The following is a 19,680-nucleotide window of genomic DNA, read 5'->3' as shown; positions in this document are numbered from 1 at the left end:
CAATTTGATATATTTTCATACTATCTAAAGTATTACTATTACTATTATAATTTAAAAAGCCACTTCTATTTTGAAAAAAAGAGGAAGAAGATCTTGCAATTATATAAATCATTAGTATTTTAAATTGCAAAATCAATAACTTTGAAAGAAATAAGAAGAACTAAATAAGAGCCAACAAGTAAAAATGGCTAGGGGAAAAGAAGGTAAATTTATTAAATTAAATTTAAAAGTTCATGAAGGTAATAAGAGAAAAATATGAAAACTGGTATATAAAATTTTGTAAAATAAAAAATAATTTAGTGAAATAAGTTTTCCTTCAAAACAAAACCAATATAATGCATTTGCAGGGCAAAATACATGATGGTGGGAAAAATAAATAGCAAGGTTCATTTAACAAACAGTAACTTACAAGTTTTGTAAAATATAAATTTACATTACAATTTAAAGATATTTCTACATGACAGAATCACAGCAAAAAACCTTATATGACTAAGCTTCTGAATTTTAAGTATTATGACTAAGGGGAATGAAATGTGAAAAAATGTTTTTTTTGTCATTTAGAGTTTTTCCCGTGAAGTCTATTGACGCAATGATTTTTAAACCACTGGACCATAATATAGACATACGGTATTAAGTTGCCTGGTTTTTAAAAACCCCTTATTGGCTGCCTTCTCCTCCCCTTCCCTATCTCACTTCCCCACTCCTCTCCTGGTATTACCTCTACTGGTATTACCTCTAAATAAACTACGTGCTTTCAAACTCTTAGGGTCTGCTTATGGGAGAATACAAAGAAAGATATGTGTAGAAAAATTTTTTAAGAGGACTGATTTTCTCTCTCTCTCTTTTTTTTTTTTGAGCTCTAAAATCCGTATAAACATTTATTCTGCCCCTGCCTGGCGGTGGGGAAGAGGGGATCCGGGAATTGGGGATCTGCGGGCCATTACAGACAGCCCCCGGAGGTGGGCGGGGCTCTGGTGGGAAGACAGTGTCCAGAGGCCAATGGGCCCTGGGGTGTTCAGAAGGCAAGGCCCTGGGGGCTGATGGAGGGGCTGGCTTGGTTCCCAGAAGTCCCAGGAAGAGGACTGACTTTCTTCCATAAGCACTAGTTTTGCCATCATGGAACAACCCTTCACATATATGTATTACAGTTGTTGCCTGACTGATAGTCTTGATTTCAGTTTCTTCTTGTCCCAAAAGATCATGCACACAAGAAGCTACTGACAGCAGCTTAAAAGGGAGGAAAAAATAAAAACACTCACAGGAAAAATTATGACACCAGTGCTTCCCCTGAAGAAAAGTAATTATTAATAAAATAACAAAAATCACTTTTGAAAATACCTAAGTTGTTTTCGGAGTTGCTCGATTTCCACATTTTGTTCAGTTACTGTTTTCAAAAAGTGTTGATTAGTCTGCGAAAAGAAAAAAAATAGAAACATTCAGTATCAGAACATTTAAAACTGTATCTTTAAAGACTAACTACAGGGTATATGAGTAGAAATAAATGAAATGAAGTCATGATAATAATTAGATTTTTTAATGATAAAATATAACCCTGGCCATCTTTCTGTGCCTTCACTACTTCAGTGGACACCTGCTTCACTTCAAACTACCTGCATTTGCATTTCTGTATCCTCTGGCTTTTTCTGACCTTCTGAGCCTCCTTTGCTCACCAAACTATGCAGAAGGCTATATAGGTGGTGTAGAATTCATGCCCCCAGCCTGTTCTGTAAGAGCCCCAAAACAATGACCGAATGGAATTGGTGGGTAAAAATCCCCAACTCCCATGCCCTGTGGTGGAATAACTGAGGCTGTTTCTTTACTGGCTTCCACAGTTCAGCAGTGGGATTAAGTTTCAGTTACCCACAGTGTTAATTTGCTTGACTGTTAAAAACCCGTTATTGGCTACCTTCTCTTCCCTTCCTAGTCTTGTTTCTCCACTCCCCTACTGGTTTTTCATGGTATTATCTCCCAAATAAATGACATGCTCTGGAACCCTTTCCTCCGGGTCTGCTAATGCTAAAGTAAGTTATGAAGCAGTCTTCCAACTGTAGAATAAAATTTTCTAAGGGAATTGATTATCTTCTCTAAGTGCTGGTTTTACCCCAACTTCATATTTTTAATACACTTTTCTATTTCCCTCTACTTGGGATGTCCTCATTCAGCCAGCATTCATCCCTGCATAACCTGTGTGGTCACTCTAAGGCAAAACTGATTGCTTCCTTTCTGCATTTTGATAAAACTTTACATATACTTTTACAATGCACATTGCACCGTACTTAAGTACTATGTTTAAAGTCTACGTATATTCCTGGCTACAACATGTGCCTGTTTTCGAAGACCAGCTGCACCCAGAACTCCCAGCATCTAGCACTTGATTCAGTACATTCTAAGCACTTATACCTTTGAGGAATGAATGAGTGAATGAATGAATGCCTTAACTGAGACATGAAAGAGAGTCTGAGGACTGCATCTTTATCTTTATCTCGGGAAGTAAACTACTCCAGAACAGAATTTAGTATTCAATTCACAGACCACAATTTAAGAGACCAATTATGGCATGCAGAGAAAGAGGGATACAATAATGAAAGGTAGGTAAATTACACCACACCAGAAAAGTTAAAACAAAAAACTGTAACACTGGGCATGAGTTACAACAGACATATGATTATATGCAAATAATTGAAGGGTTGACTTAAAAAAGAATTGAGCTTGTTCTATGTTACTCCCAAAGATAAAACCATATGTCAGTGGGAGGAAGCCTGGTAAGAGAGATTTTAGCTTTCTAATAATCAGAGTTCAAAGGAACAGGCTCTTTGGGGAAATGACAAGATCTCTTACAGGAGATATTCAAAGCAGAGGCTAGAGGATCATCTAAACTGTAAAGCATTTAATAGAAGGATGCCTATATCACTTGAGGGAAAGGATGATCTTTAATATCATTTCAAATTCTCCTGTAAAGCTATCTCAACGACTTCAGACCAAATTGATTCCCTTTTATAATGTTTATAATGTACCATTCATGTTTTACTATATATAGTCTTGGAACTGGCATAATTAATGCTTGTGATTTTTATTATTTGGGAGCACCTTAAAGGTAGATTATGTAGAGTAATTAGCAGAAGTATAAATTAGAATCGTGAATTTTAAGAAGCTGGTGTTGGGAACAAACACACATAACTTGCTAGCAAGCCTAGTAAGAGCTCAACAACTGCATCTGAATATGGCTTTATGATGCTCTGTATTTACGATCACAAAAAAATTATATACTATACCTATACTATAGAATCTGGAGATTCATAAAGGTTCAGAGAATCCCTTTCAATCATCTATCTTAGCGCCTTATTCACCGATTATTTCATATGTCATTTCTGTTTTTCCAACTAGACAGGGGCTTTGTGGATAGATACACATTTCTTTTGCAACTAGAGAAACTATAGCAGTAGAAGGAACTTAGTATGCAATTAACAAATATTTTTGAGTTACTTTATAGAGATGAGTAAGTCTCAAGAAAAATATGATTTCAGTAAAGAGAATTTCTAGGAAATGTAAACTCTTATTGCATCTACAATAAAGATAAATAAATATAAAGTTGTATTTTTAGGTACCATTCGGGTCAGGGCATTTTACCTTCTGCATGTCACTAAAGTACATTGGTTATAAAAGATTTTATTTATTTGTTATATACTCATCAATTTATTGTAAATCTATAGGAGCCTATTCATTTCATGAGTTTATTCATGTAATCAGAAAACTTTTTAATGGAAATTATTTGATTTTGACTCAAACTTGCTCCTATGACCATGCTCTGAATGCTCTTTGAGACTTTACAAAACCTTTACTATCACTTAAACCTCCTTTACACTTAGTAGAGTCATGTTTAATACCTTAACGATTGATACATTAAGAAAAACTCAAGTCTTAAAAATTTCTCTTAGCCAATTTCCTCTATTTTAACAACCAGGGTAGTCTTTTCTTTGCTCTTTATAACACAATGCTTAATCCAACTTGTCACTTTCTTATCACTTTTATTGTATCCATAGCTTATTATTCTTAGTTTTGGCCTAAAACTATGAATGCCTTAGAAATTTTTAAAGTATGTCCTGTAAATATTCAAATGTTTTTCTATGACTTATATCAGAATGATTTGGGGTTGTATATAATAAAATATGGGCCCTGTGGTACAAAATACCAAAGGATTATGTAATCTGCACAATTCTAGGAAATACTGAAAAAAAGAATAAACAAATGTTATGGTAGGTTAAACTATTAATGTCATGTAGAAACGGGATTTCTTTTTTTTTTTTGCGGTACGTGGGCCTCTCACTGTGTGGCCTCTCCCGTTGCGGAGCGCAGGCTCCGGACGCGCAGGCTCAGCGGCCATGGCTCACGGGTCTAGCCGCTCCGCGGCATGTGGGATCTTCCCGGACCGGGGCACGAACCTGCGTCCCCTGCATCGGCAGGCGGACTCTCAACCACTGTGCCACCAGGGAAGCCCAGGATTTCTTAATTATGGAAGTCAGTCATCATTTTATTTTGGAGTACTTTAATACTATTTTAAAACTCTAAGAAGTATATTATCAAAAATTATAAGTGATTAGAAATTCCAAATGTTAACATAAGTAAAATAGGGAGAAATTTATTTAATAATTTTTTACATGTTAAAGGAGAAAGTTTTTTTAAGTACGATAAAATTGGATAAACTTACCTTTGATGGCACAACTCCACTCTTAAACAAAGACATTTTTATTAGGTACTACCCTGCTAATTCTGAATTAGCAGGGAAACTAAGCAAAATGAAGAAAGGAAAGAGAGGAAATTACCTGGGATGTCATAATCCTATTATTCAACAATGAGGTGAAATAAAATTCCAAGAAGGAAAGGAAGAGAATAAGAAAATAAAAGTGAGAGGTGGGGAGAAAGATAAAGAGCAGATCTGGGAAGGTTAATTTTATTTCTTTTGGGAGAAAATTAAACGGAAATTTAGGTGTAGCAATTTAGGTGAGTGGTGGTCAATCAACTAACAAATGATTCTTAGTGTTCTATTTTTTTTAAGGATTTGGGTTACCATTTGTCTAAAAGTTCCACCATTCTTAGTGTATACCTAACTATGTTCTAGATGAAATACTAAGAACAAAGCATGAGTCCTACTCTTGAGGAGCTCACAGTCGAAATTACTCTCAGGAAATCTTACCAAGGACTCTTAAGAGTATTTTCAGATTAGGATATATTTCAGATAGATGTTAGCTTTAAATCTCTGGAAACCAGCGTGAACCCTCATGTCATGCTGTTGAATGTGAAAGAAAAAGACAGATAAAAAGAAAAGAATACTGCTTACCTATTTTAATTTCAAGTATTTTTTTCTTGTTGATTTGCCTTAGCAAAAATAAACATTATTACTTATAGTGACAATTTCTAGTTTATATAACAAGTGCATTAAATGGATATTTTCACTTACCATTTCTGTGGTCTCATTAGTTACATGAAGTTGCTTGGTCAGTTGTTGAAAATTGGTCAGCTGATCCTGTAGTAGGAAGAGGGAATACATAAATAGCATTTTGTTTGCAACCCATACTTAAAATTAAACTAAAATCAAGGCTAAAATCATTATGCCTAAATCTAGATGACATCAATTGTATTTCTTCTCACAAGTACTGTGTGAATTAACAGTTGAAGAAATAAAAAGATAAAAATTTTTTAATGATTACAAAATTAAATAAGGTGGCAATGTGGAAACTAATGTAGCTATTTATGTTTTATGTGAAATCATTATTTCTAGAAATCAATCCATTAGTAGATAGATATGCTAGAGACACCTTACCCAATATTGACAAACAATATTCAAACCTATTCAAAACCTACAGTACAAACCACAGCACAGGAGTTATTGTGCCTTTCCTCCTTCTTTAAAATTCTCATGGCTTGAATGCCCCACAAGTTTTAAATTTTTTGATTATCTGTTATGATCGGATTAAACATCATATGTCAGATGACAGATTTCAAGATTGATGGATAACTAGGGAAATAAGGACAGAGTATTATTTGTTAAGTTGTATACAAAAACAAACAAACAAACAAACAAACACAAAAAACCCTAACTGCAGGGACTTCCCTGGTGGTCCAGGGGTTAAGAATCCGCCTTCCAATACAGGGGACATGGGTTCAATCCCTGGTCAGGGAACTAAGACCCCACTTGCTGAGAGGTACAGCCAAAGAAAAAAAAGGAAAGAAAAAAACCCTAATTGCAAAGCTATAGCATAAGAATGATCTTATTCAAGCGGAAAAAAATTCCCTAAACCCAATGGCTTAGTTGATTAACCTAATGAAGAAACAGCCTTAAAAGAACAAACTTATATTAGAAACGGTTTCCAGATCTCAGAGGTAAGGGTTACGGCACAGACTACATGTGAATTATTTTCAAAACAGGGCATGTACAGAAAAATCATTTTGTAAGCTGCAAAGCATCATTAAGTATTATTATGACTTCTTTAGGTAGAAATTCCTAGTTACAGTGATAATAATAGGAACAGTCATAAACTGGAATTTGAAAAGTCTATAAATGAGAGTTGAAGAGAGGCATGATAACCAGTATATTTAGACAGCTGCCTTCTCAAAAACCCACAGGAAAGGAATCAGAATTGGAATTTCTCCATAGATTTCAATGTACCTAGCAGAAAAAGAATCAATGGAAAGATAAGGGAGGTAGATTTTCCAATGGAATGGATGGTCTTGTGAGATAGTACGTTCTTGTCAACAGAGGTATAAAGCAAAAGCTATATGTTCACTTTAAAAGAATATAAAATGATTCTTGCTTTGGATAGAAAGAAGTCCTTAATAACCATTAAGAGCCTTCCTATTGTAAAATCCTATTCTGCTTAATTTATGTTAGACAAATTTCACATTTTAGTAAAAGGTCACATTTAAGGTTGTTAACATTTTCATTTCACAAGTGTTGTCATCACATTTGAGCAGGCTTCTTCACTGTCCATGGTCTAATGATTAGTCTTTGTCTTTTTTAACCAGGTAAAAAAATCAAGAATATAAAAGTTTTGGAGATCCATTTACACATAATAATCTTAGAGCTGCTTATTAGCACTAAATACAGCTATCATTGCTAATCACATTATAAAACCCTATGCACACTAGGCACAGTTTTGATTATCTTATGTGTTCAAAAGATTTCTAACCACTGAAGATCAATTTACTGCCAACATAAATAACGCGGTAGAGACTTAGGCATTCTTCTCCAAAACTGAGTTTCTCCAGAATGCAACTTCTTACTGATATACAAGAAAACCATGAAATCCAAGATTACCTTTTGTTTTTGACTTTCAACTACATGAATCTGGGCCTCAGTCATATGTTCCTGGTAAAGTTTCTGTAGTCTGTCCAGCTCCTGAGAAACAGTCTGCCAGAGTTCTACAGCCTGAGTTTTTTCCTATAAAAGAAGAACATTTCAGAACTCATTAAATTATCAGCACGCTACTGCATAGTACAAATAAATCATATTGTTTTACAGAATGAGTTCTTGTATATAAAGTCACAAAATAAAAATAGAACTTGTCTAAGATCGTATAGTTGAAATATTTTTGATGATATAAAGTTGTAAATAAAATTATTTAGAGGGACTTCCCTGGTGGCACAGTGGTTAAGAATCTGCCTGCCAATGCAGGTGACGCAGGTTTGAGACCTGGTCCGGGAAGTTCCCACATGCCACGGAGCAACTAAGCCCATGCGCCACAACTACTGAGCCTGCGCTCTAGAGCCCACAAGCCAAAACTACTGAAGCCCATGCACCTGGAGCCCGTGCTCTGCAATGGGAGAGGCCACTGCAATGAGAAGCCCACGCACCACAACGATGAGTAGCCCCGCTCGCTGCAACTAGAGAAAGCCCGTGTGCAGCAATGAAGACCCAACGCAGACAAAAATAAATAAATAAATTAATTAATTTAAAAAATTATTTAGAGAATAAACCTAAAGATGAAAATTCCTTACTTTGAAATTTTCTTTTTATTCAGATTTAATAGCTAAAATTAAAACCCTTCAATCACTTTCTTGTTTCAGAAAGTGTAAGCCATAGAAATTACTGATGAAAACTGTCCCTGGTAAAGTACAAGAGGTTTTTTTCTGACTGCTAAAGTAATAAATGTTTATCATAGAAAATTAGGAAAGTACAGAAAAATAGAGAAGAAAATAAAATTACCTAATATTTTTTAGCACCTGATAATAAATACTGCTAACATCTGGATATAAACATCTTTATGAATGTTGGATGTAGTCTTGTTTATAAATGTGATTTGGGGGGGAGAATTCTGTATTTTTTTTCTTTAAAAAAACTGGGAAACACATAGTGTGCTGTTTGTATTGTCTATTTTTCACCTGGAATTTTATAATGAGAATTTTTTCAGGTCATTAACTATTCTTTCAATATAGTAATTCTCAAAAGTGATATGGGGATCCTTGAAGAAAAAATTTTGTTCATAATAATATGAAGACATTATTTACCTTTTTCACTATCATCCTCTCATGAGTGTACAGTACAGTTTTCCAAAGTTTATATGATGTACTGTGTGATGTTGTCATTGCTCTGATGGCTACTAAAATGCACTCTTATGCTCCCATTTGTTTCTAAAAATGTCTTAGTTTTAATTAGTAATATGATAAATACCCCACACAAAAAAAACCTCTTTGGAGTCCTCAATAATTTTTAAGCATACTGAAGTGGGGTCCTGAAACCAAAATGGTTGAGAAACTTTAAGCTAGCATATAAAAAGCATTATTCTCTTTTTTTCTTTTTTGCATTTACTTTTTAAAAATTGAAGTATAGTTACCTCAGCAAGCTGTTGACAGAATTAAGAAGAAACCTTCATCTCTTTGTCCCTAAAGCCCAAGCTTTTAAATCCCAGGTCAGAGCTAATTCTCTCAGTTTTAGTAAGTAGGTAAGAAGGTGTAGTGAAAAGATATGCATTTTTGGAATAAAATGAGTATACATTTCAAATAAATATACACTTATAAGCTTTAAGGAAACTATTTCTGAGGCATAACATGCATTCAGAAACACACAAATCATAAATTTGTACAGTGAGTGCACCCATGTAACCCGCACCCAGTTCAAGAAAGAGAACATGATTACCAGCAGCTAGAAGCCAGTTGCCCCTTTCTTACAGATACTACAATCCTCCCAAAATAACCTTTATCCTGACTTTTAAAATTATTGATTAGTTTTGCCTAAAATGTATGTAGTTTAAAAATATGTAGACAAAAGCAGAATCTGGAGCCAGAATTTGGGTTGGATTTCTAATTCTGGCTGAATGACCCTGTACAATTCATTTTATTTCCTTAAGACTGCTTTCTTTTCAATAGAATAGTCATAAAAATGCCTCATAACTCAAAAGACTGCAGTTTCCCAAATGTGCCTGATGGTAAGAGTCATCTGGACTACAAAGAAAGCCCAGATTCTCCTAAGCCAGTGGTTCTCAAAGGACTAGCATCAATACCTTAGAACCTGTGAGAAATGTAAATTACTGAGCCATATCCTAGACTTCTTGAATCAAAAACCTGGGGGAGGGGGTGACAATCTTTATTTCAGTAAGCCCTCGGGTGATTACGATACACACCAAAATTTGAGAACCACTGTACTAATGTATAACGCATCATTTGGAAAAAACACAATGTAAGTGATTCCACATTTTTAGGTTTTTAAACTACTTCCAATTTTTCACTATCAAAACACTACTATAATGAATATATTTATTCATATATTTTTATATACTGTTTCTTAGGACAGATTCCTAGAATCTATGTGATGTCACCATCTAATTAATTGGTTAAAGGATATGAACATTTCTAGGGCTCTTACTGCCAAACTGCCCTCCAGAAAGATTTTTACAAATCACACTATTATAGGAGAACAAAATACTCCAAACTAAAAATATTTAGTTAGGTACTTGATATTGTACTAGTGCTACTGGCTCCCAAAGCAACTATACTTGAGATACACAGAACCTTTTGCACCTAATTTTAATTCTGCTTTATCATGCTGTTTAGTAATAATAATGATAAAGATGATAAAAATAATAGGTAGATTTATGAACTCACACATGTGCTAGGCATTACCCTATGTGCTTAATGGGGATTCAAAATTTTAATTACCATAAGAACTCCACAAAATAAGAATTATTATAATCTCCATTTATAAATGAAGAAGGTGAAGCACAAAGAAGTTTCCCAAGATCATAGAGCTACAAAGTAGAATGGGGACCAAACTCAAGAAGTTTGGCCAAACTTTTCTTCCAAAAGCTTGTGTGTTTCACAAAAGTAGGAGCCAACATTCTGCACTGTATATGATAAATACTAAGCACAGTGCCTCATATATAATAGACACCGAATAAATATCTGTGGAATGGATGAAGGTATTTGAATCTTCTGTTAAATTCTCTAGACTTATTACTTTAATAAAGCATAATATAATAAAGAATTCTCCCTCTTTCTCTCAATTTTCTACTATAAATTGTATTTTATTGAGTTTTAAATTTATTCAGTTTGGAGTCACCTAATCTTCACGTATGACACAAAGGGCTTTCAATCTAGTGATGGATACCAAAACAATTGTATATGTTTTACTAGAACTTAATAATAAATTTAATAAACATGTATGAATAAGTAATAAGCAGAATTAACATCTGACATTACTATTTTATGGATTTATTAACATTTTTCTATTATTCATACTTTATAAAATTGCCAAAACTCTCACTCAGTTAAAATTCCATACTTAATATACAAAATATATTGCAGATATTGTGGCAAAATTTGTTTTTAACAAATCTCCTTTTTCATTTTTGACTGGTCAAACTTGTACCTCACCAAAGCTTCTGTGAAGTAATGATCCAAAATGTAGCAAAAAGGTAGGACCCCATCTTCAGAAAAATAATATGTACCAAGTAAGATGAAGATGGAGAAAGGCAAAGACAGGAGAAGATAGGAGGAGAAAGAGGTGAGAAAAGAGAGAACAAGTGTGGTTTAAAAAAACAAAGAACAAAATTTAGCAATACAAATTATAGCAACAACAACAAAAAGAAATTATAGCAACAAAAGTACTACAGGGAGATGCTTTTAAGACATAAGATTTGTAGTTTCAAAAAAAGAAAAGAAAACAAAAAATGAATCCTATCTAGTTTTGCACTCTTTTTTCTTTTTATAAATTAAACAAATTTTGGATTTATTGAGGTATGACTGACAAATAATCATTGTCTATATTGAAGGTGTACTTTTACATATGGTCTGTCACAATATTTTTAAAGAGTAATAAGAAATGCACATTCTGCCACAGCTTTCAAAGGACATATTTAATACCTTGTTAGAAAGCATTTATAAGTTTACAGTAATTTTCATTTATTTATATGTCAACATTAATAAATCCTTTCTGAAATACTAGTCTAGAACAGAGTAAAGAACATGCTTTTCTCATTATTTTTGCCTCTATTATTTTTCAAATTCCTTCCCTTTACACATTAAAAAGAGTTCAGTGCTACATAATGCTCCTTATCAAGGTAGATTCAACCTATCCGATTAACTTAAAATATCACTTTCAAAAGCAAAGAATTCCAAAACCAAATTTACAAGGAATAAAAAAATGACTTTTCATAGATAAGTATAAAATCAAAATTGTAATAAAGTATTTCTAATCCCCATTTATAAAATGAAGAAACTGAGGCACACAGGAAGGTAGAAGAATGGGATTAAAATCCATAAAAGATATGAGATACCTAGGATGCAAAATTGTAAATTAAAATAAAATTCCCTTACATATAACCAAAAAAAATTGTGGTGCTGAAAACAGGATATATACAATATAGCTTCTCAAATATTTCAATTACCATGAAGGAGGAAAAAAGGAGAAAAAGTATAATTCTAAAAGAAGCATAACTTTAGAAAAATATAATTCTATAATCTTTGAAAATTGAAGAAAACAGTATCAAAACAAAACACAGGAAAATGAAAAATGTAAATTTAGGCAAGTGGATAATTGATTCTTTTCTTTAAAAATTTTCTTTGGCATTAAAATATTTTATAACACTTAAAAAATCATGCCAAAAGAATTATGATTCAGTTAAAATATATACATGGCAACTACATTTATAACATACAGGGAGGGCACATATTATAAGCTTTGTTACCTGTTAACTATTTTGCAAACTGTAGAAAATCATTATGCTAACAATTTCAATATTCTGTTATTATCATTCATAAATAATGATTGACTATAGATTTTTTAGAAACTCTGTTTATTTAGGACATAATTCAATACATATATCACTCACTTGATTGGCCAGTTGTAGTTGTTCTTGAAGATTCCTGACTGTTTCATCATCTGTACATATCTCATTTCCCATCTCTGTGCCAAAGGGAATGGCTTCCAATTGCTTTTCAACAGCATCTTTTAATTCACTGTGCAACCTTTGGAACAAACAGTTAACAATAATCTAATTTTGGTAATAGTAATTACTGTTTCAGGTCAACTAAATAAACATTTGGGTCAAAAAATCACTATTTACACAAAAATCATTTTTAAGTCAACCTCTAAATTTAGAAGTGTTTTAAAACCATTAAATAATGTGCTATAAGAAAAAATATATCACAATTGTGAATGAATTAAATTTGTCATAATTAATTCAAACATACATAATTCAGTTTGTCCTAGGAAGATTTTAATTTTTTAAAGAGGTAAAATTCTGAAATTATACCTTATTAATTGACAAGTCATTCATAAAAAATTTTAAATATGATAATTTCATCTAGTTACTTAAATAGAAAGGGAATTTTAAATCTTGTAGATTATTGTTAATTTCTTCATTGTGTTTCACAAAACTCATCTGATTTCTCACTCATTCCAGTTTATAAAGCATAGAATAAAATTCTTGATGGTTATGAAATCAAGACTAGAGGATTTACTTGCCAGCACTTTCTTACATAAGCTTGACCATAACTCTGAAAGCCTTAAATTCAACTTGAACCTTACATTAAAGTAAATTACAAGTATTTCATGCTTTGAAATTACACCAAAAAAAAAAAAAAAGGCATAGAAAGGTTCAACTTAAAAGACTGATTAGGTGTTTATGTCAAAATGATGTACTCCTAGAAGGAAAAATGTTTTTTAATATCAGAAAAACTTAGAAACCTGAATTTATATAATTATAACCAGAAAACATTATTTATAATAAACACACCTCAAAGTAAAAATTTCCCAAAGGAATTGCATCCATCTCTCTAAAATAATTTAAACAGAATTATCTATTAATACTACAATCTCCATTGAAACTAGAAAAACGCAATCTTAAATCTTAAAACATATTTATTGAAAACGAAGTTCATCAAATAAGTCACAAGACAATAACCTCAGGTACCAGTGGGGCAAGGGGAGAGGGGAAAGGCAGTATAGGGATACTGGATTAAGAAGTACAAATTATTAGATATAAAATAAGCTAAGAAGATATGTTGTACAACACAGGGAATATAGGCAATATTTTATAACTATAAATGGAGTATAACTTTTAAATATTGTGAAACACTATATTGTACATCTGTAACTTATATAATAATGTACAGCAACTATACTTCAATTAAAAAAACACAAAAACTAAACAAAAAAAAAGAACCCTTAATAGTTACAGGCATATTGCCTATACCCAAACTGCCTGAATTTGAAACCAGTAATTCATTTCATTAGCTATGTGACTTTGGACAAGTTCCTTAACCTCTTTTGGCCTCAGTTTCCCAATCTGTAAAATGTAAATGTCACCTATTGCTTATTCTCTTCTGGAATTTTTTTTTTAAACTATTCTGTACAGTATTTCTATCTTTCTCAGTCTCAGTGGAATTTTCATCTCTCCAAACTTTAACTTTTGGAATTTAGTGCTTGGATGGCTTTCATCAATGTCTTATAGTTTTTGGCACACAGGTCTTGTGCCTCTTTAGGTAGGTTTATTCCTAGCTATTTTATTCTCTTTGATGTGAAGGTAAATTGAGGTTGTTTCCTTAATTTATCTTTCTGATACTTCATTGTTAGTGTATAGAAATGCAACAGATTCCTGTATGTTAACTTTGTACCCTAAAACTTTATTGAATTCATTAATGAGCTCTAGTAGTTTTCTGGTGGCATCTTTAGGATTTTCTATGTATAGTAGACATTTTACCTCTTCCCTTCTGATTTGGATACCTTTTATTTCTTTTTCTTGTCTGATAGCTGTGGCTAGGTCTTCCAATACTATGTTGAATAAAAGTGGTAAGAGTGGGCATCCTTGTCTTGTACCTAGATTGTACATCTCTAGGTATTTATCTGTTTCTTCTTGGTTCTCCATTTTATTGGTGTATAACTGTTCACAGTAATGTCTTATGATCTTTCATATTTCTGTATTGTCAGTACAGAAATATGAATCTGTAACTTCTCTTTCATTTCTGATTCTATTTGGGTCCTTTCTTTTTCTTAATGACTCTGGCTAAAGGTTTATCAATTTTGTTTATTTTTTCAAGGAACCAGAGCTTAGTTTCACTGATTTTCTCTATTTTTTTAAAGTCTCTATTACATTTATTTCTGCTCTGATCCTTTTCTTCTACTAACTTTGGGGGTTTTATTAGTTCTTTTTCTAGTTCCTCTAGGTGTAAGGTTAGATTGCTTATTTGAGATTTTTCTTACTTCCTTAGGTAGGCCTATATTGCTAGAAACTTCCCTCTGAGAACAGCTTTTCCTGCTTCCCAAAGCTTTTCCACCATTCTATTTCTATTTTAATTTGACTCCAGGTATTTTTTGACTTCTTGTTTGATTTCTTCAGTGACCCAATGGTTGTTTAGTAGCATACTGCTTAGCCTCCATTGTTTTTTTTTTTTTTTTTGGTAGTTTTTTCATTGTAGTTTATTTCTAGTCTCATAGCATTGTGATTGTAAAAGATGTTTAATATAATTTCAATATTCTTAAATTTACTGAGACTTATTTTGTGGCCTAGTATGTGCTCTATCCTGGAAAATGTTCTATATGTAGTTGAATGTTTATTCTGTTGCTTTTGGGATGGAATGTTTTATACATACATATATATACATAGATGTACATATAAATAAAGTCTATCTGATGTAAGGCTAGTGTTTCCTTATTGATTTTCTGTCTGGATGCATGATCTTCCATTGATGTAAGTTGGGTGTTAAAGTCCCATATTATTATTGTGTAACTCAACACAATTTCTCCCTTTATGGCTACTTATATTTGATTTACATATTTAGGTGCTCCTAAGTTGGGACATAAATATTTACAATTATTATATATTGTTGGATTGATCCCATTATCATTATGTAATGTCCTTCTCTGTCTCTTGTAACAGTTTTTGTTTTAAACTCTATTTTGTCTGATGTAAGAATTGCTACCCCAGCTTTCTTTTTGTTTCCATTTGCATGGAAAACTTCTTTCCATACTCTCACCTTCTATCTCTGTGTCTTTAGATCTAAAATGAGTTTCTTCTAGGAAGCATATATATAGTTCTTCTTTCTGTATCCATTCAGTCACTCTAAGTCTTTTGATTGGAGCATTTAGTCCAATACATTTAAAATAATTATTGGTATGTATGTACTTACTGTCATTTTGTTCATTGTTTTCTGGTTCTTTCCGTGGTTCTTTCTTCTTCCTTTTTTTTTGCTCTGTATCCTTGTGATCTAATGGATGACTATCTTTAGTGCTAGAGTTTATAATTTGGTGTTTAGATTCCTTTTTCTTTTTTGCATATCTATTACAGATTTTTGGTTTGTGGTTACAATGAGGTTCATATATAACTATATTTATAAAGATATATATATAATAAATAATATATATTTTAAATTCATTCATATATGATTTTAAGTTGATGATCCCTTAAGATCAAACCATTCTGACAACCCTGCATTTTTAAAATCCCCTGCCATGTTTAATGTTTTTGATACATTTTATATCTTTTTGTGGGGTGTATCCCTTAAATACTTGTTGTGGAAATAGATGTTTTTACTACTTTTGTCTTTTAACCTTCCTACTAGCTTTATAAGTGGATGATCTATTTTACTGTATGTTTGTCTTTACGAATCAGATTTTTCTTTGCACAGTTTTCCTATTTCTAGTTGTAGTCCTTTCCACTTAGAAAAGTCCCTTTAATATCTCTTGTAAAGCTGGTTAGTGGTGCTGAATTCTGTAGCTTTTGCTTGTCTGTAAAACTCTTTATCTCTCTTTCAAATTGGAATGATAGCCTTGCTGAGTAGAGTATTCTTGGTTGGTATGTTCATCAATTTGAATCAATTGTGCCAATCCCTTCTGCTCACAAAGTTGCTGCTGAAAAGTCAATTGATAGCCTTATGGGAGTTCCCCTGTATGCTACTAGTTGCTTTTACCTTGCTTCTTTTAAGATTCTTTCTTTATCTTTAATTTTTGCCATTTTAATTACAATGTGTCTTGGTGTGGACTTCTTTGGATTCATTTTCTTTGGAACTCTCTGTGCTGCCTGGAACTGCATGTCTACTTCCTTTCCATGGTCAGGAAAGTTTTCAGCTATTATTTCTCCAAATAACTCCTCTGCCCTTTTCTATTTCCTCCTTCTGAGACTCCTATATTTTGAATGTTATTATGCTTGATGTTGTCCCAGAGGTCTCTTAAACTGTCCTCTTTTTAAAAAAACTCTTTTTTTCTTTTTTTGTTCAGTTTGGGTGATTTCTTCTACTCTGTCATCCAGTTCACCCATCTGTTCCTCTGTATCATATATTCTACTGTTAATTCCTTCTAGTGTATTTTTTATTTCAGTTATTATCTTCTTCAGCTCTGTTTACTTCTTTATATTTTTAAACTATTTGTTAGAAACTTCTAACTGCTCACTGTGTTCATTCATTCTTCTGAGTTCACTGAGCACCTTTTTATTTCATAGAAAATTGTTTATTTCACTTATAGTTTCACATTTATCAGCACAGAGTTACACAGTTTTCTCTAAACATTTTCAAGTGTCTGTATTTCTCATTTTGTGATTATTTTACAAACTCAAATGTATGTATTTAGTTTATAATAAAGATAACATCAGATCAGTGGAGAAAGGAAAGATGATTAGAAAATAAAACTGACAGATATTTATAAGAGAAAGCAAATATCCTGAATATAAGGTGAATATGTACTTACATGTTTTTTTTAACAACACAGACTTTATTAATTGTGATTTATCTGTATTAAATGTAATTGTATCAAATTTTAGCTTCTGCCAGAGTGAATTTTCTTTTTTTTAAAAAAAAACATCTTTATTGGAGTTTGATTGCTTTACAATGGTGTCTTAGTTTCTGCTGTATAATGAAGTGAATCAGCTATACAAATACATATATCCCCATATCTCCTCCCTCTTGCATCTCCCTCCCACCCTCCCTATCTCACCCCTCTAGGTGGACACAAAGCACTGAGCTGCACTGAGCATCTTTATTATCATTCTTTTGAACTCTTTATCAGGTAGATTGCTTATCTCCACTTGGCTTAGTTCTTCTGGGGTTTTGTCTTCATTTGGAAAATATTCCTTCCCTCCTCGTTCTGCCTAATTTTCCATGTTTATTTCTAAGTATTAAGTAGGTCAGTTATGTTTCCAGATGTTGGAGAAGTAGTCTTAAGTAAGAGACATCCTATGGGGCCCAGCAGCACTTGACCCCATATGTGGGCTGTGTGGGCCCTTCTGTGTGATGAGGCTGACTACTCTCAGCACACTGGTAGACAAGGCTCATCCCTAGGCTGGTTGGCTGCTATGCCCTGCCTTGCATGGTGGCTGCTGGCCTGCTGGTGGGCAGGCCAGATTTCAGCATGGTTGGATGCACAGGCTGGGAGGTCCTTGGGTAGATGCTGGCCCACTAGTGGGCAGTACTGGGTTCTGGTACAGCTGGTCGCATGACCTGGCAGGGAGGTGGGTCTCAGCCCAGTGGTATACAGATCTGGTTCCCTGGGTGCTGGCTGTGGGACCCAGGGGTCCAGTGCTGGTGTCAGCCTACTGGTGGGTGGGGCCACATCCTAATGAAGCTGGCTCTGGAACTCTGGAGATTCTGGGGCTGGTCCTGGCTAGCTGATGGGCAGCGCTAGGTCCTGTTGTGGCTGGTGGCAAGGCCAGGGGTGTTCCAAGGCTGGTTCTGACCTGATGGTGGGTAGAGTTGAGCCCCAGGGTACCTGGGTGTGGCTGTTGGGGAGGCCTGGGGTTGGTTCTGGTCCACTGGTGGGTGAAGCCAGGTCCCTGCAAGGCTGGCTGCTCACCTGGGAGGTCCTGGAACTGGAGCTTATCTGCTGTTGGGCAGGCAGGCCCCCAGTGCTAGTAGGCTAGAAGGAGGACTCCAAAATGGCACTTGCCAGCACCAGTGTCCTCATGGTAGAATGAACTCCCCAAAATGGCTGTTGCCAATGTCATCAGGAAGAGTCCCAGTTGCCCCGCCTCTCCAGGAGACTCTACGAGATCAGCAAGTGGGTCTTATCAGCCTCCTTCAAATTGCTGTCTCAGTTCTGGGACTCAGAGCATGTGAGATTTTGTGTGTGTGCTTTAACAGTGGAGTTTCTGCTTCCTACAGTCCTCTGGCTCTCCCATATGCAAGTCCTGCTGGCTTTCAAAGCCGCACGTTTTGAGGGCCTGTCTTTTTAGTGCAGGACCCTCAGCTTGGGAGCCGGATGTGGGGCTTGGACCCCTCGCTCCTTAGGGAGAACTTCTGTGATTGTGATTATCCTCCCATTTGTGGGTCACCTACATGAAAATGCAGGTCTTGACTACATTATGTCTCTGGCCCCTCCTACCCATCTTGTTTTGGTTCTTTCCTTATATCTTAAGCTGTGAAAAATCTTTTCTGCTAGTCTTCAAGTTATTCTCATTGATAGCTGCTCTGTAAATAGTTGTAATTTTGGTGTGCCTAGAGGAGGAGGTGAGTTCAGGGTCTTTGTACTCCATCACCTTGGACATACCTTGCAAGGTCATTTTTATAGTCCTGCACTGTCATGCAAAGCAAGGACCACCTATATGCATCAGTAGTTTATTTTTGTTTTAGTATCTGAAGTATTTGGGGTAGCGGTGTTTAATTTTGCAATTTGCAATCCTTCTGTCTCTTGCCTGATGTACCCTAATTCTCCAAATGTTTCATAATTTTGGGTTTAGTTTGCTGTTCTTTTCCTAACCTGTTCAGCAAATTCTTAGAGTCCATTGATTTTCAGACTTCTTTTCTAATATATGCACTTAAGAGTATGGATTTCCCTCTAAAAATGGCCTTAACTGCAACCCACAGTTTTTATGCTGTATTTTCACTATCTATCAGTTGAAAATATTCTCCAGCTTTCATGGTTAATTCCTTGACCTATGAGTAATATTTAAAAGCATATTGCTTAATTAGAAACAGCTGGGAATTTTGATTCTTTTTTTCTTTTCTTTCTTTTTTTTTTTTTTTTTAAAAACTGATTTCTAGGGGCTTCCCTGGTGGTGCAGTGGTTGGGAATCCGCCTGCCAATGCAGGGGACACGGGTTCGAGCCCTGGTCTGGGAAGATCCCACATGCCACGGAGCAACTGGGCCCGTGAGCCACAACTACTGAGCCTGCACATCTGGAGCCTGCGCTCCGCAACGGGAGAGGCCGTGACAGTGAGAGGCCCGCGCACAGCGATGAAGAGTGGCCCCTGCTCGCCGCAACT

At 34.5% G+C, this 19,680-nt stretch overlaps 1 protein-coding gene and 1 long non-coding RNA gene across 7 annotated transcripts in view; one reads left to right on the top strand and one right to left on the bottom strand.

The window, feature by feature from the left end:
• Positions 1–19,680, bottom strand: part of SCLT1 (sodium channel and clathrin linker 1) — a 282,762-nt gene that overhangs the window by 174,099 nt on the left and 88,983 nt on the right. For all 6 annotated transcript variants that reach the window (XM_073804837.1, XM_073804838.1, XM_019927932.3 and 3 more), the window contains 4 exons: positions 12,321–12,456; positions 7,313–7,435; positions 5,456–5,521; positions 1,339–1,409 (listed from right to left, as the gene is read on the bottom strand). In XM_073804837.1, the coding sequence (XP_073660938.1) occupies positions 1,339–1,409; positions 5,456–5,521; positions 7,313–7,435; positions 12,321–12,456 (396 nt within the window). The remainder of the gene's footprint in view (positions 1–1,338; positions 1,410–5,455; positions 5,522–7,312; positions 7,436–12,320; positions 12,457–19,680) is intronic.
• Positions 1–19,680, top strand: part of LOC141278742 (uncharacterized) — a 100,783-nt gene that overhangs the window by 57,402 nt on the left and 23,701 nt on the right. The gene's annotated exons all lie outside the window — the stretch shown is intronic.

This window comes from Tursiops truncatus, chromosome 5 (assembly GCF_011762595.2).
Source record: "Tursiops truncatus isolate mTurTru1 chromosome 5, mTurTru1.mat.Y, whole genome shotgun sequence".
NCBI lineage: Eukaryota > Metazoa > Chordata > Mammalia > Artiodactyla > Delphinidae > Tursiops > Tursiops truncatus.
This window is presented reverse-complemented; position numbering and strand designations above follow the sequence as displayed.